The following is a 24814-nucleotide window of genomic DNA, read 5'->3' as shown; positions in this document are numbered from 1 at the left end:
CAAGTATCACCCGTTAAAATAATGTTTGCTCTCTATAAAGCGCTATTAACAATTAAATTCAACAACTATAAAATTATTCAAACAATATACACATAATATAGCAATGACCCTATATAAAATCTACCCTTTAAGAATTACAAAAGTTCCCTAAAAAATCAAAAATTACCCTTGGCCTTGTGGCTCCAAGTTAAGATCTAGACTGTTTATATCAACAATGTTTTTAACAATTAAATCGGCATTCCTCACGATCACGATTTTTACTCGCGTCCTGCGCATGAAAAATTGAATCGACAGTAGAAATCGAGCGCTGTACGGATAAATATTCGCTTCTTCACTGTCCCATCGCTATTCGCTTCGTGCCTCCGTGTACTATTTGACAGAACATTTAATTAAAAGATACAATTTTTGTACTACAAGTCATTCCAACTCGCTACGTATCTTTTTTGTACCTCCTGGCATAACAGAATGACATAACAAGGATAAGAAAGCGCTAAATATACATTTTTACCCTTTAAGAAGAGTAACTTTCTACTTTTGCAAATAATTTGAATTCGACAACAGTATGTTGTACTTGTTTAACGGGTGATACTCGTAAAATATCTGTTCCATATATTGGACCGTCGACGAGTCCAACTCGGCGCGCGTCCTGGTAGGTTGTAAACCTACAAGTACTTGTGTATTCGTTGTGAGCTTCCTTGGAGGTCATAGTTACATAGTACACATTTGACACCTAGTACATCAATCTTGATGGTTCTGTTCCAAAAATCGTGTTCATCTGCCAGCTAATAAAAAAGGGGGGACACCCAACCCATATCATGTAGCTGAGACACCTCACAGCAAGTAGGCCTAAGTAGCTCTTGCTTGTGAAAGGTGTCAATGAAACGAAAAGTTTTCAATGAAACGAAAAGTTTTATTTTACATTCCTTTAATCATAAATAAAATAAGAGCTTAAACCACGAATTAGTTAGCTAGAAGTAAACTTGAGGAAATATTTTTGGTGATTGTATATAATTATTTAAAAAACTTTATTTGGTTGTTAGTATTTTTATTATGGTAAGTGGTTGAATTTAGTGAGACAAGGTCAGTTTCTCTATTATCTTAGAAAAATTTCTACTTTACAGTAGGCAATGCTGAGTGGCAGGAATGAGGGACCAAAACGCTTGGGGCTAACAATGGCCCATTTACAAACCACTTCAGACATGGCAATGATGTCATTTATGCTTAATTCGTCTGAAACTGACCCTACTGCACTTCTAACATTCTATAAAAATATCTTCTAAAATAGTATACGGGTATATGGCCCCCAGAATATAGGTCGCTTTTTGAGCACTTAGAAACAGGTGTTAAAACTACTTCTAAGCATGTTTAGGGCTGTAAATATGTACATAATAACCCTTTAAATGTTTCTTGGGTAGTTGAAAATAATTATTAGGTTTTTAAGTGTACTTTTTTTTCACCTGTAAAAATACCATTTTTTAACAGGGCCCCCAGAATATAGGTCCAAACATCTGTTCCTAAGTTGTTCTAAAATTGTCACAGACAGTTATATGCAGTCAGAATATGTTGCTGAGACTGTATTGATGATGCCAATGGCTCCAGATACTAAATTGAAATGGTTTAGAGTATACTTAATAGCAAAAAATCAAAAACTACGGCCCCCAGAATATAGGTATGCAAAAATCGTCCTCAAATACTCCACCTTCATACATTTTGATGATGCCATCTCTTCAGCATATGTTCTTTAACTGTTTCTCATCACTACCCCACATTCCTTAATGCTCAGGGTGACAGAGAAAATGCAGAATCTTGGTCGCTATTTTTTTTTTAAAACCTATATTCTGGGGGCCATATACCCGTAATGAGTAAATCTTTAATTTTACTAGTTAAAAAGCTTTCATGCACTAATTTAGTAGGGATCTTAACTAAATACTTAAATAAGATTGAAGGAGTGTCCCTAGATATGATTGAGGGGGGCTGTTTTTATCTGTATCAATACAATGTGCACCTCAATGACTGTAAATCAGACATTTTTGGCCGCCAAATTTTTTTAAAGGCCTAACTCAAAATTCTGTCCCAAAACTTAAGGTCATGAGACAATTCTACGTTGATTCTGAAAATTTCATGTGAAAATATTGAAACCCTATTGAGTTCTATTGTTTTGAGCGAAGTCAGTTTGAGATATGGGCGATTTTGTTCATTTTTTGCGATTATTTGAACACAGAATCCACAGTTAGGTAGATATTGAGCTGATAATCATAGAGAATGTGTAATATATGCTTACCTTCCATATAAAGTTGGTTTCATTCAAAAATATTGATATTTGACCAATTTATGGACCAAAATCGATCAAATTTGGTGTGTATGCCCGTATATGGGCATATGGTTTTTGTTTTTATCCCATAACTCGGCCAATTTTTATCCAATTTTGATAAAACTTGATATGTGGGTTCAGGAGACTAGTAGCTACAAGTAGAGCATCCCAAAGCATGGTTTTGGGCATGTTCAGGGTTTTTGACCAACCTATATTCTGGGGGTCGTATAGACCTATATTCTGGGGGCCCGTAAAATTGTGGTGGCCATAACTTTTTTCCAAATTGTCAGTTTGCAGATGTCTCGATGAAAAGATAGCTTAAAATAATACTTATACTCATACCAGTAGTCTTAATGGCATGTGTTGGACAGATTTTTGTCATGACAATTTTTCGCCATATTTACCCCTCTAGAAAATGACAACATCGTTTAAATCTTTCGCTGTCATGACCAAATATACCAAAATACCTCATGTAGGTCCAAAATTTTTATCCAGAAACATTAGTTACATGTTTTACTCCAACCTAGCAGTAACAGATCCCATTAGTATCGCTTATCTTGGTTAGAACTGTATCCACTAACATGACCTATATTTTGGGGGCCACCTATATTCTGGGGGCCATATACCCGTAGGTATAAAAATGCATAACACAAAACACACAAATAAAATGTTTATAATCCTTATATATAATAAATTTCTATAGAACTTTTAGATTTCTATAAAACTAATAAACCTATATAATATATATAATATTCATTTTGCACCCAGAGAAAGATGTGATCACAGAGGTAGTTTCGATATTATGTTCATGACAAGGTATGGGGCTGCTGCAAGCTATATTTTGCTAAGATATTACCGCTTTTTCAAGCTTAAGTAATCTAGGCAAGGTCAATTTTAAAGTTTTTGAATTTTGTCGAACGCTGTTTAAGGCTAAGTTCCAGTCATTTGGTTCTCCTTCCTTTTGAGTGTGAGTGATGGTGATTCTTATGGATGATTTGAGGTGATTGGGCTTATAACAGGTGAATGTAGTTAGCATGAGATTTTGTCGTACTGTATTCCATATTGTCCCTGCTCTGTATATGTAGCTGTCTGATGGTTTAGGTGTGAGAATGAGTGTCTCTTTGCCAAGTCTGCCAGATGTTTCAAAGAGGGAGTATAGTGATATAGGGGTTCTATATTTCAAGACCTTGAAGATGTCATTAACACAATGGTAGAAGTACAGATTATGCACATTCATGATTTCATGAGTGTTGAAGAGAGGTTTTGTATGCTCCTTTCTGTAGAATTCCTTGCCCAGGATTTGCTCCGCGTAGGGTCTGCATCGTGCACTAGTTTTAAATTTATCCAAGTATGCTTCTTTATCTCCAAACATTATGCGGGCACACATTTTCTGTGCTTTGAACAGAGGTTCAAGTTTTTTGTTAGATGCCCCTCCCCAGACAGTTATACCATATGCAAGATAGCTTTCAAACAGAGTGTGATATAGATCTTTATGGAGTGATGTGGGAATGTTATCTTTAATTCTATTTAGCATGCCACAGCAGCTGGCTAGTTTTTTTGCTAATTTCCTTCTATGTGCGTTCCAGTTTAGGTCTTCATCGATTGTTACACCTAAGAATTTAGTTTCATGTACTCTCTCCAAGGGTATGCCATTGATATTGATTTCTTGATCAGAGGGTGTATCTTCATCTTTGTTGGATCGAGAGTTTGAGAATTCAAGGTAACAGCTCTTGCCAGTGTTTATGTGAAGTTTATTGGCAAGCATGTAGCGGTGTACGGAATTTAGGACATCATTGGCTTTTTTGTATGCTAGGTTTTTACTTTTTGCAGCGACAAAGATATTTGTGTCATCAGCAAATAGAACAAATTTAGAGTTCTTTTCAGAGTTTGTAAGATCGTTTATGTAAATTAGGAACAGAAGGGGCCCTAAGCAGCTCCCTTGTGGCACTCCAAAAAGCACAGGTAGAGTATCAGATATTTCACTGAGCACACCAACATATTGTTTACGGTCGGAAAGATAACTTTCCAGGAGTTTGTGTGCCCGTCCTCTGATCCCGTATGTGTTTAATTTTTTGAGAAGTATTGAGTGATCTATTGTATCAAATGCTTTACTTAGGTCGATAAAGATTCCTAAAACATGATTACCGGCTTTGAGTGACTGCTGAATGTGGTGAATAGAGTAGTTGAGTGCATGTGATGTTGAATGACCCTTTCGGAACCCAAACTGGCTATCGTGCAGTATTCCCTGACTCGAGAGAAAACCATAAAGCCGTGAGTAGATAACCTTTTCAAAAATTTTACCGAAAATTGGGAGAGTGGAAATTGGACGATAATTTTGTAAGTGTTCTTCGTTATCTTTTTTGTAGATGGGGCTAATTTTACCTATCTTAAGGATGGCAGGAAAGCATCCTGTTGACATAAGGTTGTTGTATTGTATGGAAAGCACTGGGCTGAGAATGTGTGAGGCCTTTTTAATAACACTGATGGGGAAATCACTAGCTTTGCCATTTTGTAGCTCAGAAATGATATGAGATATTTCACTCTCAGTGCAGTCTGTTAAGTACATTGAATTTGGGTTAGTTTTTGGTAACAATTCAACAAATGAAGGAAGTGGCTCAATTTTCATTTCCCCATCAACTTGTTCATTCAATTTCGACGCTATTGAGGCAAAGTACTCATTAAATTTGTTGGCTATGAGTCTACGTTCTGTGATGCGTACTCCGTCGACACAGAATTGAGGCTTTATGGTTTTTTTGCATTTTCCTCTTAATTCATTGATAACTTCCCAAGTCTTTTTGCTGTCTCCTTGATGATCCATAATCTTAGTACAGTAATATTTCTTTTTTTGACTTTTTATTACACCTTTAAGACATCGACGATAGTTTGAAAATTTTGTGTGAAGATCAATATTTCCATCTGGACTAAATTCTTTTGACTTTTTCGAGGCTATCCAGTCATCATACAGCTCCTCTTTAGTTGAAATAGCTTCTGAAATTCCATCTGTCATCCAAGGATTGTTAATTGGATTTCTTTTGGAGACTTTGGGTTTATCTAGTTTGCAGTTAGAGTCAATTGTATGTGTGAAGATGTCAAAGAAGGTTTCAAAGTTGGTACTGTTTGCCAGGATATCTTCTTTGGATTCAAGGTCTGTAATTAAAGTATCAAAATTTTTCTTGGAGAAGCTGTAGTGTTGGAGTAGCTTTTGGTCAGAAGAAGTTTCGTTCTTAGGCATGCAAAGGTTGAACATGGCTATGATTGGTTTGTGGTGGGAATTCATGTCATCAATTACCCCAGACATCGTGACGTGTTCAATGTCATTGGTGAGTATATTGTCTATACAGGAATGTTGGTGAATGTTTGTGGAATGAGTTGGTAATGAGATGAGCGGAAAGAATCCCAATGAAAGAAACAAATTTTCAAATTTTTGAGTTGTGGGATTTGTTCTCTTTAGAAGGTCAAAGTTGTAGTCTCCCAAAATTATAGATTTTATGTCTTTGGGGAAGAGTGACTTCAGGTGTGTCAACTCATTGAGAAACTCTTTCGAGTCCCCATTGGGTGATCTATAAACCACACCAACATTAACTTTTTCACTCCCTTTATTGACAGTAACAAAGAGTGATTCAAGGTTTTTAGTTGTACTGATAAGCTTGTCGTTTATGGTTGCATTGAAGGAACAGTGGATATATAAACAGACACCTGTTCCTTTTGTTTTATTTGGAATTTTATCATTATAGAAATGCGAGTAGTTGCTTAATTTGTACAGATCACCTTTGTTTTGATTAACATTTGTTTCAGCAAGAGCAATAGCTGAGTAAGTAAGTTTTTGCATGCTCATTTCTGCAGAAAAGGAGTCAAAGTTGGATAGATTTCCATCTATATTGTAGAACATTGTGCTAAAATCAGAGTTATTAGGGACCTTTTCATGGACTGATTTAAGTTTGTAACTCTTACAGTTTTCCAAAATTGTGGATGCTTGGTTAATACAGTCAAAAGACTCCAGGAAGTCTTCTGAGTAGAACTTATCATCAGACTCTTTGTCAAGTCCTATGAGTTCCTTAAAGGGATTGTAGATCATGACACTAATACTGAAGCAGTTGGTACATAAGTGTCCAGAGCCTCCTTGGCTAAATTTTGAATTTTTGAAGCGTAATTTGTGTATTATTTTGGGACAATTTTGACATTCCAAGTATCCTTGACCAATAAGGACGTTTTTGTTGCAGCAGTCGCATATTTCTCGTTTGATTGATGGAGTCATTTATCTATACAGGGTTTGGTGGGCCACCTCTGAGTGCGTTAGAATATAACCTACTGCTTGATAATTTAGTTTTACTAGATTTAAATTGAAAGATGCAGCGTTTTAATAGGACAACAAGGATGCTGGTGCCTTTTCTATTGAGATGGAGTTCATCTCCAACATCAGTCTTTGCAAGATCATAATCTAAAAGATTTGTTCGCTTGTCTAGGAACTTGATAAAACCTTCAACTAGGATAACTTTAAGGTCACACTGGCATAAATCTTCAGCAATAAATCTATTAAACATAAAAATTCTACGGTTCTTGTCGTGTGATTTTGTGGGAAGTACTGGACATATGAATATTTTACATTTAGGGTTGTACTTCCTTATCAGACTAAGTTTTGTTTTATATTGCTTATAAAGTTCTTTGACCTTTTGGTCTGTAACTTTGTTCTTAAGGTCATTAGTGCCCACCATTAGCACAACATTACGGTATGATGTGCATGATAGTGGGTCTATTGAGTCTATTGTAGGAGCCCAAGATCTGAGGCCAGGGGTCGATTCACCAAGTTTACCTTTGCCGCTTCCGAATGTTATCGGCCCAAAGTTAGAATCCCCTATGAGAATAGTTGAGTTGAAGTTTGACCAATGGATGGCCCTGAATGTTAGACTGAAGCGAATGCCGTCAGGGACAGAATCATCATCTTCTTTTTTGATGGTGTGTTTGAAGAAGTCTTGACTATGCCTATTCATCTGGTACATGCTTCTGCTATTACATTTGACATTCATTGTTTCGTCAGACTGTAAGTTCCTAAACTGAAGGTGACGTGGGATCCCTAGAGATATGGTGAAGATAGATGACTTTGGGTCAATATCCCCCTCATTGTCTGCGTGTTCTGGGAGAGTTGACTCCTTATCATCATACATGTTCACTAGGCAAGAGTTTAGTCTGTAGTGGTGCCTTTCCTCTTGGTGTGAAGACCCATACTCATTGTTGAGACGCTCCATCAGTTTCTTGATGGGTTCAGGCATCACCAAAGGGTTTGACTTTGAACCCATGTACTTGTAGTGCTCTCCATATTGAAGTACATTTCTTTGCCCCTCTAATGAGAATTCTGCGAGTTGATTCTGTAGCATGTTCATGAGGTCGCTCTCTTCTTTCTCTGTGATGTAGTCTTCTAGATGGTTTTCCATGTGCTTTATATCAGGTACCAGGTTGATTGAACTGACACTTTCTACTTGAATTGGGGCCCTCCTAGGGGGTTGTGGTGGTTGTGGGGGATCGTAGTCGTTCATTTGAGGAGGAGGAGGACGGTTAGGAGTGTTCTTTAAGGATGCTATGTTTTGGGTCAGCTCTGTCAGCTGATGTTGTATTGATGCAATGAAGTCAGTCGTGGGTTGGGTGATATGCTTCATTTTCTGCTCGACTATACCCTCCAGGGACTCAATTACCTCAGCCGAGATTTGGTTTGCATAGCAAGTTGTTTGCAATGCATTTGCTAACTTAGCCGACTTATGCTGCTTTGGTCTTGGGTATGGGGCAACAAAGCACCAGGGACAGCCCCAGTTGGGAAGCAATGAATCAATCCCCTTCTGGGTAAGATCAGCACCATTCAAGTTTGCACATAGAGAGTGCCAAACCTGGCCACAGTCCTTACAGGTCAAAAGCCAAGACTTACCCCCAGAGGTTCTGCAGCAGGGGCATTTGGACTTGACGACTTTAGATTTTGGCTTTGATGTGCTGGTGCTGTCATCACTAACATTTCCTTCAGACTCTGACATTGATGTTGCCAGAGGTGAAGCACGGCCATTTTTGAGGAGTGACGTCTGTAGGAGGCTCCTATTGCTAGGGGTTCTTTCAAAGGTAGAGTTTACGACTGCACTTCGTTTCTCACTTTCACTCTTGGATGATCTGGTTCTTTTCTCTGTGTGGGGGCTCATCAAGGAGGTGGGGGTCCTAGGTGAGTTTCTGTCAAGTCTTTTTCCGCTCATTTTATTGAGAATATTGATCAGGGGGATGTGCTGAGTGCCCTCTGGGCTGCCACCACCGGCGAATTAGCTGCACCTGAAATGAGTAGATCATGGGTGGACGTCTGATTTATAATGGAAAAAGGGGACATTGATTACTTAAAACTATTTAGTAACTATTTTTTCATTAGATATAGCATAAGGAAGAATTGATTTCGATTGAAACATAATATAACATAGTGAAATAAGTTGCTTAAGGGGTGGATGGTTGGGTAGGTGAGGTGGTGGATGTTGTTGATTAGATTTGGTGGTTTGATGAGGCATATGTATCGTTTGGAATTGCTTTATGGGTTAGAGGGTGGGGTTAAGGGAATTGGGGATTCCTGGGTAAGGATACATTGTGGAAAGCTGGTTGAGTAAATAACAATTGTAGTCGACGAGCTTGCCACAAGGGGATTTAGAGTAAGTAAAATAAGTCATAATCAAATAATTCAGTTATGGTCACTCAATAATACAAGTTATGAGAGGTTGTTTGAATTTGGGTAAAATAACTTGTATTATATAATGACTATCCAATTAACCACTGAGACAAAGGTACATTTAAATAAAGTTTACTAATCAATCAACAGCACTTTACAAACAACAAATAATTATATTATAAGCTGTAGGTTGGGAGTCCCCCCCTGGGATCATTTCGTCCGTAAAATTGTACAGCTGATTATAGTATCATGTATCAAAAGTAAAGTAAAGTAAAGTAAAGTAAAATTTATGACATCACATCATCACACATGTCTACAAAATATCATCGCACTGTGTGAAAAAATACATATATAATAAATATTTCCCCACCAACATTAATTAATTATCAAATACAATATTTAAAAACAATTTCATCAGCAGAAAACTTTTCAATTTTTTCTCAGCTGTCTGTTTCTTTAATCTCTTGGATCACCGATTTTCCCGACTAATAACTGAAAATTTTGATTTAAGTTTCTGTTAACTCATCAGCTTTATACTACTGCAAATTCGGCTGGGTGCCGGCTCTAATGTGTTAAAATCAGTTCCTTGAGAATGAGTTGTGCATCTCAGCACCCAAAGAAGCTGTCCCTGTCATAAAGTGATCAAACGATTTGGCCAAATTGTCCAAGAATTAATAGCAAACATGGAGATTCGACAGCCTAAAATATGTAAAAGCTTGATAAATACAGCTGTAATCATGCAACCATAAAATTTTCGTCTTATACAATCTCTTCCAACTTTTCGAACCATATTCTACTATTCTGTTTCATTCATTCTTTGTTTAATTTCATATTTGATTCATTGAACTTTCATCCTGCTTCGTATCAGCTGTATAATCATCATATTATCACATTTATCATAATTCCATTTCTCAATCAGTATCCCTCTTTAGGATGCCATCAGTAGTTAATGAGAGAGTTGTTCAGCTATACCCTTTGTCAAACTACACATTTGGAACAAAGGAGCCCCAGTATGAAAAGGATGCATCTGTAGCTGCAAGGTTTCAGCGTATGAGAGATGAATACGGATCAATTGGAATGCGTAAGACTGTTGAGGGTGTGCTGCTAGTCCATGAACACAATCTGCCTCATGTCCTTCTCTTGCAGCTGGGGACATCATTTTTCAAACTCCCTGGTTTGTCAATTGTTATTTTAGACTTAATTTAATAAATAACTTGTGATTTAAAGTAATACTGTAAATTACATTTTTATTCAATCATCTAACCATGACATTATGCAGGAGCAGAAGTGCTACCAGGTGAAGATGAAGTGGAATGCCTAAAGAAGTGTTTATCAGATACCCTTGGTCGACAAGGAGACACGATACACTGGGGAGTTGATGAGATGATTTGTAATTGGTGGAGACCTAACTACGAGCCTCCCCAATATCCTTACATTCCTCCACACGTCACTAAACCCAAGGAGCACAGGCGTCTCTTCTTAGTCAGGTTAGAGATTCGATTTATTTGGACATCAAAGTTACTTTCTGTTAAAACCTGCAGATTACTCTACTACTAGCTGGGACATATAGTTTAGTAATTAGTTTAATCTCAGTTTAGTAATTAGTTTAATCTCCGTAAGTGCATTTACTTGTATCCTCACAACAGAGATAACTGTGCCTCTTAGTCCCCTTACTGTTTGCATAATGGATATTGCATAATAAGGATCACCATAAACTCTCATTTCAGCTGGCAGGTGAACTTCAATTCAAGTTTAATTTTTTTCAATAATTTGAGTGCGCCTTGCTTACTGTTTACCAGATATTAATCCCCAGATAGTGTATTATTATTGTTCCTGCTTTCCTAGTACGAATATTTGATACATTACGTCTACATAATAGTCTGCTATAAATATAAATAGTAATAAGTCTTTAAGGCACGTTACATAATATAATATTGCAACTATTGTAAAAACATGTCCTTTCCACGGCATAACACTTATATCCTGACAATGTGGCATTTATGTCAAATATGGTGATTACTGGCACAAAGGAAAGCGATAGTGTTCTGATTTTCTGGTTATGAATAGACTCTGATAATCTTTTTGTGCTAAAATTTCTTTGACAATATTTCTGCTGAATTAACCTGCCAAAGTTTTTCGTATCAGACAGAAAGAGTTGCTTTATCTTTAACAGTCTGTTCCTGACCGATTAAATGTCTTGTTTTAATTTAGACTTTGGTATAGATTCAGAGGCACTGGCTTTCTGACAATATATATCATATAATGTATGAGAACCAAGGATCTTATAAAATGATGGGGAATGATGCATAGTTCTTTGAATAACAATTTTCGCGGAAAGTTACAGTAGGATAAAAGTTTTATATTTTCACAGATTGGTATTTCCTCTCATAAATCCGTCACTACAGTCCACAACTAAGCATAGATAATACGATTATCTTTACAATAATTTGTAGGATTCGTTTATAAAATAATTGTCGTTATTTCTCGTGCAACGTTTATACCATATAGTTACTACGACCCATACCCTTCTTCCATGCTATAAAGCTGGCAGCTTAAAGCTCGATATTGCAAAACGAATTTCATTAAAGACATGAAATCGTATATTTATGACATAATAAACTGAAATTGTTTGTCAGGATGTAAGTAATGAGGTCAAAGAAATTCGTACTGGTTACACACTACACAGTTTAATACCATCAGGTTACCCGAGCGAGCAATGTTTGCTGTGCCCAGAAACTACAAGTTGGTAGCGGCGCCACTCTTCGAACTGTACGACAACTCTAACGGATATGGCCCCGTTATTTCCACATTACCTCAGAACTTGAGTCGGTTTAGCTACGTCTACGCTTGATGTAACACTAAAGGACTGTTCGATAATCACAGATAGTTTTTTAAGTTGACGAAAGAAATTTTGATTGAGCTCAACTGCTTTTTACATTATTGAAAGAGCTGTTATATTATTTGTCTGGAATATTATTTGTACCTACCATTTCTGGAATTTGCAGGCAATCGTATTTAGTAGGGTTCACATATAGTATCAATATCCTACAGGGGAGGGGTTTCGAAATTGATAAAAATCTTGCTGATGTAATGTGTAATGAAATATGTAATTGGCTCGAAGCAGTTCTATTTTCCGTATTATTAACTAAATTTATTCTTATTTATCTTTTAGAGCCGGATGTTGTTTGTTTTATTTATCGCAGGTGTAATCACGTGACTATTTAAAATCGTAATTTGATATTACACAACAGTGACTTTGCTATTACATGAATGCTGAGCAATTACTGCCTATAATGTATTTAAAATATATATCGGCGATTTAAAAATGTCCAGTTATCTACATTGTTTTTAATACTGTTTATCTGAAAAAATAAGAATTGTATTGTACTTTCTGTATGACCATTCTCCCTCCCATTTGCAATATTATATGTATACACCTCGTTAGGCTTGCGTATATCAAGTTCACAATTTTTACTTAGGTAGCATGTAAAGATATCAGAATGGAAGAAGAAGCACAAATTATTTCAGACTCAACCCGATATCTTCTTACACAGGTAAGAATCACACTTTTTGCTGCCAAACGGTCAGTATATTTAGTTCAGTGTATATTTTTCAGCATAAGGAGTGTTTGCCTTTGTAATGCCATGTGAGCAAGCCAGAGTGCAATTTTTAGATTACAATTACCAATTTGCACTTTCAGGGATCAATTGGCGGGAGATGCGATACCCTGAAGAAGCTGACAGCTCTTGTAAAAGCAGGGGTGGATGACTCACAAGCTAAGATATTACTGACTTGCCTGTATTGTGCGCTTACTCGTTACGATGACAGGAAATCAATCGCTGCCATTCAGGTGATTTTAATTAGAGTGTATTATTATTTTTCCTATGAAATTTAGATTTAGATTTGTAACGAGAAAAACAGTAATTATAAGTAAACAGTTAATTGGAAATAAACAATCCTAATTGACTAAATTAGTTGATTAACATCGAATTGGAAGTTACATAGTAATTCTGAATCCTGATATTTTTAAATCTTACACTCTGAAAAAGAGTAAATCTGAATATATATACACCATTTCTACAAATCTCTACATAGACATAAGAGTTCCATCTCGTCTCTTCTCGTGTAGTTTCCTCTTTCTAGCCCAATGGTTGAGAGTCTTGCTAGCAGCATAAGTGAGAGCATGCATCACCAGTCCACGTGGGATACTTCCGTACAAGCTCGTCAGGAAGTGGATTTTAGCAATGTAGGGATCCCTAAAGGCTATCCAGGTCTCTGCTATCAGTCTACGGTAAGTCCACATGTCGGGAGTGAGATGGTAGTGATCCAGAGCTTCTGTTAGGCTGAACCCATCCCTGATGTACCTCCAGACAGATCTGTACAAAGTAGTGATGTGGTTGAGGAGCTCCAACAGTGCAGGGTCCAGGTTCCGGTAGCTAGGGGGAGCGGTCTGATGTCTGGAGCGAGCTGGACAGGGAGCCTTCTGGGGTTTAAAGTCCTGGGTGGTTCTGATGTAGGGTTTGGAAGAAGTAGTGTGTCTTCTGAATCTGAACTGAGGTGTGGTTAACTTAAGTGGGGTTTGTTGATGTGATAGGAAGGAAGGGAGGTTTGGAGGTAAGACTGCAGGAGAACCAAAGTGGAAGGTTTCTATCACTGCTACTGTAGGAAGAGCTGTTTCCAGTTTCTTGATTGTAGAGATGGGAGGGGATCGGGTGGTTGGAGGTTTAGGAAGGGATCGGGCGGTGGGATGTTTAGGAATGGATAATGTAGTGGGAAGTTTAGGAAGAGATCGGGTTGTGGGAGGTTTAGCAGGATAGGTGATGGAGGCCAAGTCATAGGCGAGTCTGAAGTCAATGAGAAGAGACATGTCCACTTGTTTAGTAAGTATTGTTGAGGAAGTAGTAATGTAAACTGTAATGAAGAGATAGACAACTGATACTCTCCCTGAAATGATGACGGCTTATATACTGGAAAAATCCTTTGATAGACCATGTGATTATTACGTACTAACACGTGATCATAAGGGGCTAACGAGCGGAATTCTAAATTTAGAACAAGTTTGATTGGGTCTCGTTAGAGAGAGTTCACGAATCATTGCAGGGTCAGTTAAATGCACAGGTTACGTTTTGTCACCTGATCATTAGAGTTACAGATTAAGAATGTAATATCTTGATTGAGTCACCAAGTTGGAACATAGATCACATGACTTTATGCGATCACACGTTTTGCTAAGGGGAATATAGTCACGTGATCATCATTGGAAAGGTCGTGATTTTAATTCCAGAAAACTAAAGTACCGTCAAATAATTATAACATATTTATTTTTCATACCTTGACAACTAAGAAAAGTTATCAAATATGTATTATTTGAATCCTTAACGTCAAATAACAGATAATCTCACTTAGTTCATGGATTTAATACCATGATCAATGAGTATGACCAATTTTGGATCTATACTGTTTTCTTGTTTAATCACTGATACGGCGATTATAAGTCCAAAGTTTCGTGGATAAAATAGATTTTCAAGATTTAACCGGGACACAGAATAAAGGGAGAGGTGTAGTAGGTACACACAAAAGATAACAAAGCCACACTGAAATAAAATCTAAGTCGCGTGTAAAGCGTGTGCCCGTTGCTGATAAGCAGTGTTATCTCATAAAGTTCAAAAGAAATGCTCCTTTAATATTACGTGTCATTTCCGTTGTAATGACTCGAGCTGTTTGGGCTGTGTAATGAAACTTCTAGGTAGACTTTAAATTTAGGTCTATTAAAATCACAATTAGCCAGGAGTTTGATTGAACAGATAGATAGGTAGATTTCGCCTTTTATTGTACCTGTGATCCGGCCTGTACGGTAGTGCAAAATGTCTCCACCTATCTGGTCCAGTAATATATTGTCCAGAAACTAATTGGTCCTGTATTATTAACCCCCCTCTACCATTTCAGTCGTTTGTTGGAGAGTGGTGCAAGGCCAACCCAAAACAAGCTGGGTCGGTTGTAACAAAAGCCATGACACTCGCCATACCAAACTTGAAGATTCCCCATGTCGCCCCCGCTCTTGCCATGAACGGGCGGGCCCTCTTTGCTACCACCCTCACCGTCATGACTCACCTCTCCGAAATGTTCCTAAAGTCCCCCAACGCTCTCTCCATGTTCCTTGGTATTCAGAGCGCTGCGTTTGCAGCTACAGCCGGAACTTGGGAGCCCAAGAAGCTCGCATATCTGCGGAGTATATTCCTGAAGAGTATCTCTCACAAGACTGATGTTCTGGAGAAGTATATTGACGCTGTGCTGTCTGGTGACGTGTCAGCTTGGACTGTTTCTTTCCTTTCCTTCCTTCTCATCACAGCTAAAGAGGTCGGGGCCGAAGAGAAAGTACAGAGTGTCCTCCCCAAAGCTCTTGATAAGTATGTTGAGGTTATGTTCCTGGCTAAAAGCAACATTCACCCACATTTAAGGAGATCTGCCAGTGCCATGTTGTCCCTCATCTCTCATGAGATGTTTTCTGCAAAGATAATCGCGGGAATGAAGAGAGCTGCTTTACGGACTCCAGAGTTTGCAGTCAATGCCTTCACCGAGGCAATCTCAGCTCTGACACTCGACCTCAGCAGGTATGTTAAAGATTTCCTGGATATCTTAGGACCCCTGCTGGCGTCCTCTAACCCACTACTACACGAGGGAGTAGAGCCGTGCTTTGTTGTGGTGTTCGGAGAAGTTTCCGACAGCTCCGCTATTACTGGACTAGTTGATGGTTTGTTCAAGATATTGGAGGGCTGTCATGGTAAGATTGCTGCTTATCAGCAGAGAGTTATGGTCATCAAACTTATTGGCAAACTCTCCTCATCTCAAGCCGCATCAGAGGGAATTATCGAACATGTTATCGGTAAATATCAAGCATACCTCAAATCAGAGAGCAACGAGACAGCACAAATAGAAAGTATTAACTCTCTGGCCCTGTGGGGTGCTAAGATCAAAGTTACCGTCGGGAAGTCCACCATTGAACTGTTCAAACAAGGTTTTATAAAGGGAGGAACAGCCCACACCAGGATAGCATATCTCTTAGCTGCAGACTCTTTCTTCAAAAATGATACCCTATCTTTACTTGAATTGTTGGAGGATTCGCTACTGACAGTGGTGGATAAGACAGCTTCAAACAACGTACTGTCAATAGTGGAGGGTTTAGCAGCTGGAGCACTTCTCATGAAACTTGCTGGCAAAGATTTGGGAGATTCTGAGGTTATGTTGGGAAAAGTAAAGGAGAAACTTCTGTCAAGCACTGTTGTCGGCGCACTTGGTAAAGTTCTGTCTGCAATCCATGACGATGAAGCCATTGCTTTTGTGAACTTTATCAAGCCGCTCATTTACCTTTTCCAAGGTCAGATTGGAGCGGATCTGACGAAATCTCTGATGTTCACCCTTCTTGACATAGTTCTAACGAAGACCTACCCCAGCATCAAAGCAGCTCAGTCAGCTGTGAAGAAGCTTGTTCAGAGTAGCGAGGGTCTTGCTGCTATTGTCATTGGTTACCTAAATTCCAACGTTCTTAACTACAGCAAAACGGACGACAACCCTCATAGAGCTCTGAAGTTTGTCTACTTCATCAAAGATATCTTCTCCATCGTGGCAACTTTGAGCACAGCAACCAAAGAGAGGTGTTACATGGATGTCCTTCTCATGATAATGTCTCCAAACCTTAAACCGGAGAGTAACGGACTGTTTGAATACCTCGCCAGTGTTTGTGGTATTGATCTGTACAAGTTCGGAGAGACGTACGCACAAGAAATCCTGGCAATGATTCAAGCGAATCACACCCCTGAGAGCTACAGTCTCGTCTCGCACCTCAGCAAACATTGCCTCACCCTCATCACTCCCTTCTTCTCACTTTGTTTAGACGTGTTCGAGAAACCAGCCATCAAGTGTATCACTGAGGAGGACCTAGAGATTCACCGTACTCCATCAGGAACTCTGTGGAAAACAGTTCTGTTAGAAGAGTTTGAAAAGAGTGTGGTCGTGGACAGAAATATCAAACGAGAATCAAGGCTTTACAATTTTGAGGATCAAAAGTGGGCTATGGAGGTGGAGGCTAAGTTGGCCAAGCAAAAGGGAATGACACTGACAAAGAAACAGCAAGACGATTTAAATTTCAGGCTCGATGTAGAGGAAGGTATCAGAACCAATGTGGAGACCTTGAAAAAGGATTTCAACCAGAAAAACAACATCATGATGGCCTGTTTGGACGCTGACATTGTGCACATCATGCACAGTATTGCTCGAATCTCGTCTGCGACTATGGAAATTCTAAATTTCCCCCTTACTGCAAAGCACGCGATTGACCTCTTGATAAAGCTGTGTTTGAAAGTATTTCCTGCTACTTTTAAGGACCTAGGGTTCCTGCTGGGACGGTTGACAGTACGTCTTCACGATCCACCGTGCTCAATAAACCCTGACTGGCTTGGTGAGTCCCTAGAAGATGCATTTGTAAGATGTGTGGAACAGCTCAAGCGCATGCTCGTAACAGGATTCACGCTCTCTTCTGCTTCTTTTGCTCTTGCTTTCCCCTTCCTCCGATACATCGTAGAAAAATCCAAGATGACCTCGGAGGACTATGAAGAAAATGCTGTTGTTGCTCTGGATGTTATTCTAGCGCATCTCAAGAAAAGAGCATCAGCGGATAACCTGTTTGATGGTCCCACTTTCATGCCGATGGAGGACTTGTTGAGGATGTCCTGTGCAACGTTCGAGAGAAAACCTATTGGACCTGTTGGTACGAAACTGCTCTCCGTTCTGCATGAAGTTTGTAGTGCTTCTAACGGAGATCCTGGTTGTGCGATAGCTGGTGATGGTGAGGTTTCAGTTCTGATGGACTACTTAACATCTCCTAACGATGTGCTCCGAGTAAACATCCTCCTAGGACTCAAAGTCCTCAGCACAGCTCTCAGCATCTTGGTTTACGAGAGCTCTGTTGCGAATACACTCGCTAATCGGCTCAGTACAGCTGTTTGGATGTCTAAGTTTGATGTGGTGAGCAATGTACAGGTTGCCGGTACAGCTCTGTGGTCCGATCTTTCCTGTGAGTTTAAAGTGCACGCTGGAATCTGTGATGGTTTGCTAGTTCACGTGGTTAGTCCACAGGAACACCTCCAGATTGCAGCTGGCAAAGCTCTAGCTAACATCTTAGAAGAACTGGACGATTCTATTGATGAGGTTTTAGAGAAGCTTGTAAATCTGTACATTAAGAAATCTGATATTCCCAAACCAATATTAGATGACATGGGACGAGTATTGTTTGCAGCTCCAGCTGATAAATGGGAAGAAAGAGCCGGTATAGCAGAAGCTTTAGCCTCTATAGTTCCGTTCCTTGTAAACGAACAACTGTTGAACCTTGTTAGTCTTATCGTTCCTAGAGGTCTCTCTGACAACTGCATACTTGTCCAAGCTAAGATGAGAGATGTTGGTATTAAAGTTATCAACGTGCATGGCAAGCTTGTCATTGATACGCTCCTGCCTGTTTTTGAGAACTACCTAGACAACACTCCCGACTCAAAAGCTACAGATGTGGTTAAACAGAATGTGGTTATTCTGATGGCAACACTGGCAAAGCATCTCAAACAAGATGATCCCAAAGTGAAGCCGATTGTTTGCAAGTTGATGGACTCACTTTCTACTCCCTCAGAACAGGTACAGGTTGCTGTAGCCGAGTGTTTGGCTCCGTTGGTTCCCTCTATCAAGGACGTAGCTCCACAGCTTATTCAGAGGATCCTTTACCAGCTGCTGGAATCAGAGAACTACGGAGAGAGAAGAGGTGCTGCACACGGACTAGCTGGTCTAGTCAAGGGACTGGGGTTGTTGTCCCTGAAACAGTTGGAGATCATGCCTACTCTGATCGAGGCTATCACTAACAAAAAGAACTTCAAACACCGAGAAGGAGCCATGATGGCGTTTGAACAACTCTGTACTATGATGGGAACTTTGTTTGAACCATATGTGATCAATGTCTTGCCACATCTACTGGTTTGCTTCGGAGACGGTAATCAATACGTCCGAGAAGCCACTGAGAAGGCATCTAAAGCTATAATGGCTAAACTGAGTGGACACGGAGTGAAGCTTGTTCTACCATCCCTCCTGAAAGCTCTGACTGATGATGCCTGGAGGACCAAGGCTGGTAGTGTCGAGTTGCTGGGTGCCATGGCTTACTGTAACCCCAAACAGTTATCATCCTGCCTCCCTAACATAGTTCCTAAACTTATCGAAGTAATGGCTGATTCTCACACCAAGGTTCAAAGAGCAAGTCAAGCTGCTCTCAAACAGATCGGCTCTGTGATCAGGAACCCAGAAATTCAAGCAATCGTACATCTGTTGCTAGGTGCTCTGTCTGATCCTTCAAAACATACTGATAAGTGTCTAAGAGCTCTCATGAAAACCTCGTTCGTTCACAAGATAGACGCTCCGTCTCTAGCTTTGATCGTACCAGTGGTGTGTCGGTCCTTCGAGCAAAGAACAGACACAAAGAAAGCAGCCGCTCAGATTATTGGAAACATGCTTGTTTTAACGGACGAGAAGGATTTGAAGCCGTACCTTGGTTCAATAATCCCGGGGATAAAGTCTGCTCTTCTTGACCCTGTTCCTGATGTCAGGCTGTACTCGGCCCGGGCACTGGGATGTCTGGTGACGGGTATCGGTGAGATTGATGGTCTGATGGAATGGTTGCTGGTTACCCTGATCTCAGAGCAGAGCTCAGTAGACAGATCTGGAGCTGCACAGGGTATCAGTGAAGTGATGGTGGGTCTGGGACCTGAACGACTGGAGAGAACAATGTCAGAAGTTCTCATCTGTTTGGATGATGAAACTCTGCTTCCTCACATTAGAGAAGGATATTTGATGTTGTTTATTTACTTCCCTATGACAATGAAAGATGACTTCGCTGAGTTCATCGGTCCAATATTAACGCCTATTCTCAATGGTTTGGCGTCTGAGAGCGAGTTTGTACGACATACCTCCTACAAAGCAGGACAGAGGATTGTACAGCAGTACGCAGACTCCGCAATAAACCTCTTCTTACCACAGCTTGAAGAGGGACTGTTCGATGAGAACCACAGGATCAGATTGGCATCTTGCCAACTCCTGGGAGATCTGCTTTACAGGATTATGGGTGTCACCGGCAAACAGTCCACTGTGACGGGTGACGAGGACGACAACTTTGGAACCGACGAGACCAAGAGACTCATCATCAGTGTTCTGGGTGAAGAGCGACGAAACAGGGTCTTCTCTGGTCTTTACATGGCTCGATCTGATGTGGCTCTGGCTGTTAGACAAGCCGGTCTTCACATATGGAAGATTGTTGTTACAAACACTCCTAAGACTCTGAAGGAGATTCTGCCTGTGATGATCGAGCTTATCTTGGGATGTCTGGCCAGTGAGTGCTACGACAAGAAGATGGTTGCAAGTCGAACTCTTGGCGATCTTGTCAAGAAGTTGAGCGACAGGATTCTCCCAGAAGTTGTACCAATCTTAGAGATGGCACTTGAAACTGACAACGTCATTCAAAGACAGGGAGTTTGTCTTGGACTTAGTGAAATCATTGCTGCGACCTCCAAAGAACAGGTTGAGATTTACAGTGACAAGCTATTGCCAGCAATTAAATCAGCGCTCACAGATCCTGATCCTGATGTACGAACTGCTGCAGCTGGAACATTTGCAGCACTGCACAACGTTCTGGGAACCAAATGTCTGGACGAGATACTGTCACCTCTCTTAGCCGCCATGGAGACGATAGAGGGTGAGGAAGCTGAGTACCTGATCGGAGCATTGCAAGAGATCATGCAGGCTAAGAGCAAGGTTGTTTTACCTTACATGGTTCCCAAACTGATCGAGAAGCCTGTGAACATCGGAGCTTTAGCTTCACTTTCCTCAGTTGCTGGAACAGCACTATATGAACATCTGGACACCATTATTACTGCTATACTTGAGGGACTCTGCGAGGTTAAGGAAAGCGAGGTTGAGAAGGAGTTGGATCATGCTAATCTGATCATATCTTCCGTCAAAGAGTTAGACGGTCATGAGAATACCCTGGATATCTTGGAAGACACCCTGAAGTCTGAGGAGACAAAGATGCGACTGTACAGTTCTATCTTGGTTGGAACCCTTTGTAAGAACGAGTATCTTGAAATTGAAGAACACATCACTGTCTTGTGGAAGTGTCTGATATCCGCGTTTAGTGACCCTTGCGCAGAGGTTGTTAAGAACTGCTGGAATGCGTTCAACACCGCCACTAAACGACTTGCTTCAGGTGATCAAGTGAGACTAGTTCCTGATTTGAAAATGTGCATCTATCAAGCCATTGATCCTAAGAACAGGCGTGATCCAACATACACACTCCCTGGATTCTGTCTTCCTAAAGGGCTAGCCACTGTGGTTGCGTTATATCGAGAGGGTATTCTGAACGGTAGTCCTGATCTGAAGGAGCAAGCTATACTTGGTCTCAAAGAGGCGATACAATACACGAGCCAGCCAGCTCTGAAACCATCTGTTGTACAAATAACCGGACCTTTGATTCGAGTATTGGGCGAGAGATACACTCCAAACATTAAAACTGCTTGCCTTGACACTCTGTCCCTTCTCATCGACAAGGTGAAAGTTGCCCTGAAACCATTTTTATCTCAACTTCAGACGACCTTCATGAAGTCACTGAACGACGGGACACGGGAAGTGCGGGAGAAAGGTGTCACAGCTCTCACTAAACTAGTCTCCCTCCATAACAGGGTGGACAACTTGTTTACCGACATTCACAGCGGCACCAAGAACGAGAATCTCAGCACTCGTGAGACAATGTTTTCAGCACTTCAGGGGACCATGTTCATTGGGGGCGCCAACATGGGTGAGAATCTAGCTCTGTCTATCTCGGTGACGCTGTCCAACCATCTAGGTGCTCCAGAGGATACTATCAGAACTGCTAATGGAGCTTGTATTGGATCTCTAGCTACGTTCTTCAAAGAGGAGGAGCTTGAGAAACTGGTCAGAGATAAGATTCTTCCTCAGGGACCCAGCAAAGAGATAAGACACGGTCAAACGCTAGCGATAGCCGGGTTATTGCGTTACGCTCCTACTCGTATGAGCAAAATGGACCTCATCGAAGATTTAACGACATCACTCCTCAAGTTCATGGATTCAGATAATGTACAAGTTTGCAATTCTGCTAACTACGCCGCGGGACGCTTGATTATCCATCTACAGGGATCAGGCGAAAATGTGGAGTGTTTGAGCAAAGTGGTGTCCCTTCTGGTCAAGAATTGTGGTCACGGCTCCAGCAACGATGTGCGGAGCTTTGCCAACAACATGGTTCACATGATAAATATCTCTGGGGTGGAGCCCCTGTCAGATGATATGGTGAAATCTCTCATGATCCCTCTAATCGACAGCACTACAAAGAAGATACCAGCCGTCAGAAGTTCGTCAGAGGTAGCCATTGCCACTTTACTGAGACTCAAGACAACTGAGGATATCGCTAATAGACTCGCACCTTCACTCGATCCCAAGTCACTCGAGATTTTCAACAGATTCTTGCCGTCAGCCAAACGTGTGGCCAACGAATACAGGACTTATTCCAGTTATGAAAATAATATTTTCTCATTCTTACCGGCAGTGTAGCTGCATTTTCTTCAAAAAAATGGTCGCATTAATTTATTGAAGCGTTTTAGCTCATTCTTGTTTTAACACTGGTTGCTTTAAAGATGTTCGTTTTATTTCTCATTGGCAAGAAATCAGCTGTTATAACACGTGGATTACGCCGACCAAGGAACAAGTTTTAAATTTGCCACACTGTTTACGTACGCCGCCACGCAATAAGATCATAGAAAACACGACTTTTCCGCGCACGTGCCGTCCATTTCACGTACGTAATTTAACGTACTACCCTTCGCGTTCACTTTCACGTCTTGCTTATCTGTTATCGTTAAAAGTTACATCATACATTGAACGATGGTACGTGACTTAATTTGAACAATCTAGATTGATTTCCTAAAATTAAGACTAGTAAAAATGAGTGACTTTGAATGTTTATGCAGGATGGTGGGTAAATTTACCACAACACACAAGGGACCTAGATTTTGCCCTGTCCGACCCATCCTGTGAGCCACTTTACTTTGAAATTACAATAGCTTTTCCCAACCCCTAGGCTGGCTTATTTTCACATAACTTTTGCCGAATTTTGGCTCTTCTGGACCCTCTCCAGAGACATTTTTACTATAATTGGTTTTTAAATACGGTCGCAGCCATTCTTATTATCACAGCTGATATCTTGAAACAATTAGATTCTTGAAGTCAAACTCGAAATTTCGTTATACCAAGCAGTGATGTTATTAACTTGAAAACGTACAAAACTATAAATTAAAACGCAATCTGTTCAATAATTTAACGGGAGTCACAGTTTTAATTTTGTTCATTTTCACGATACATCTCTGATGTTGTTTTGAAGAGTCCTGCTTCAATAAATGAAATTTACTAAAATGTCCGTCCAGAGGGCCACGGGAGACAAAGTTGAAGAGATGGACATCCATGTTGAGAGTTTGTCAGGCAGCGTCCGGTAACGTTGGCATAACTGAAATATTATGTACAGTGCATTTCAAATTTTATCTTCGTCAAACATTGTAATGCCAGTTTTAGTTCACTGTTTAAATATCTAATATCGAAATCAAAGTGAAAAGAAGTAATACACACCTGGTTTAAATTGTTCAGCCCCGATGCGTGTCAGTGCTATACTGATACCTTCAATCATGGCTAACAAAACACCCCCAATTATAGCCGATGTAACTGCTGCTTGTGGACCACCTGGAATAGAAACAGTTTTTGATTAAGAGGTATGGAAAATTGTTTCCCACTCACTAATTGCATTCCACTGCGTAGTGTGTACAGTGTAAGAGTGCCAATCGCACTCGGCCTGAGATCTCGTCGTTTAAAACAGACAATTACATAGAGAATGGACAGGAGCTTAACAGGCGGACAGACACAAGGATGTATTTAAGATAAATTAAAGAAGGCTCTCTTACTTCGTATGGACAAAAGTCCGCCAGTAGCAGCACCAGCAGTTATCGAATTCCAATGGTCTTCCTTGTTTCGAAGATAAATCAGAGTACAATCACAAGCCGCAAACGTGAGGCCCCATGTTCCGAAGTTTCCTGAAAATACAATGGTCAGGATTTAGAAAATTGATAAAAGTAAATTCATGGTCACATGACATGACGTTATATACAGGGTGTACCGTAGAAAGTGTGACTATTTTGAACAAAAATAAAAATTTTTATGAAGGAGCAGTTGCTAAAAACTCTTCATCACACTGTGTCAATATGTATCGAATTGGTGTATACCAAGTATCAAGTCTCTGTTATTTCTTGATTTTTTTCAACTCTTCGTTTCGTAATGGTGCTACCTATAGAGCTGAAAATGGCCATAATAGAGGCATATTTTGAAAATGGCCGAAGCCCTGCTCGTGTGAGACGTTTACTTTTATCCCGTGGGTCAAAGTGGTCCACTGTGGTCCCTACGCTGTCGAACGAGCAGATAAAGAGGGTTGTGAACCAACTCCAGACCAACTACACACTGAAGAAGATCTCTCCGCCTGGGCGATCCCGAAGTGTCATTTCAATTAAGAATCTTGACAGAATCAAGAAGAAGCTCGAACTCAGTCCACGAAGGTCGGTCAGAAGCTTGTCAAGGGAGCTTGGGATATCTAAGACTTCAACGTGGAGGATGCTACGAACAGAACTGAAGAAATTTCCTTACAAGATCCAACTTAGGGAAAAACAGACCCCAGTAACCAAGGAAAAACG

The 24814-nt window shown here is 40.2% G+C and overlaps 3 protein-coding genes across 3 annotated transcripts in view; all 3 read left to right on the top strand.

Moving 5' to 3' along the window:
* The first annotated feature begins 537 nt into the window (after positions 1 to 537).
* The window catches only part of LOC134811732 (large ribosomal subunit protein eL18-like), a 60539-nt gene continuing 36262 nt past the window's right edge, over positions 538 to 24814 (top strand). Inside the window, exon 1 of the mRNA XM_063818765.1 lies at positions 538 to 549. The gene's annotated coding sequence lies outside the window, so the exon portion shown is untranslated. The remainder of the gene's footprint in view (positions 550 to 24814) is intronic.
* On the top strand, positions 9926 to 12172 carry LOC134826591 (cleavage and polyadenylation specificity factor subunit 5-like). Its single transcript, XM_063839020.1, has 3 exons — positions 9926 to 10167; positions 10273 to 10480; positions 11694 to 12172. Exons 1-3 carry the CDS (start codon positions 9927 to 9929, stop codon positions 11842 to 11844), a joined length of 600 nt encoding a protein of 199 aa, XP_063695090.1. The 5' UTR covers position 9926; the 3' UTR covers positions 11845 to 12172.
* LOC134812041 (stalled ribosome sensor GCN1-like) lies at positions 12464 to 22719 on the top strand. The gene is made up of 3 exons (XM_063819227.1): positions 12464 to 12547; positions 12694 to 12843; positions 14940 to 22719. Exons 1-3 carry the CDS (start codon positions 12494 to 12496, stop codon positions 22635 to 22637), a joined length of 7902 nt encoding a protein of 2633 aa, XP_063675297.1. The 5' UTR covers positions 12464 to 12493; the 3' UTR covers positions 22638 to 22719.

The sequence above is a fragment of the Bolinopsis microptera genome, chromosome 2 (assembly GCF_026151205.1).
Source record: "Bolinopsis microptera isolate Bmic1 chromosome 2, MBARI_Bmic_1.0, whole genome shotgun sequence".
NCBI classification, from domain to species: domain Eukaryota; kingdom Metazoa; phylum Ctenophora; class Tentaculata; order Lobata; family Bolinopsidae; genus Bolinopsis; species Bolinopsis microptera.
This window is presented reverse-complemented; position numbering and strand designations above follow the sequence as displayed.

Coding starts and splice junctions, on each gene's coding strand:
- LOC134826591 (XM_063839020.1), top strand. CDS start 9,927: ATGCCATCAGTAGTTAATGAGAGAGTTGTTCAGCTATACCCTTTGTCA. Junction 10,168..10,272: donor ATCATTTTTCAAACTCCCTG/GTTTGTCAATTG, acceptor GACATTATGCAG/GAGCAGAAGTGCTACCAGGT. Junction 10,481..11,693: donor AGGCGTCTCTTCTTAGTCAG/GTTAGAGATTCG, acceptor TAATACCATCAG/GTTACCCGAGCGAGCAATGT.
- LOC134812041 (XM_063819227.1), top strand. CDS start 12,494: ATGGAAGAAGAAGCACAAATTATTTCAGACTCAACCCGATATCTTCTT. Junction 12,548..12,693: donor CCCGATATCTTCTTACACAG/GTAAGAATCACA, acceptor TTGCACTTTCAG/GGATCAATTGGCGGGAGATG. Junction 12,844..14,939: donor AATCAATCGCTGCCATTCAG/GTGATTTTAATT, acceptor CTACCATTTCAG/TCGTTTGTTGGAGAGTGGTG.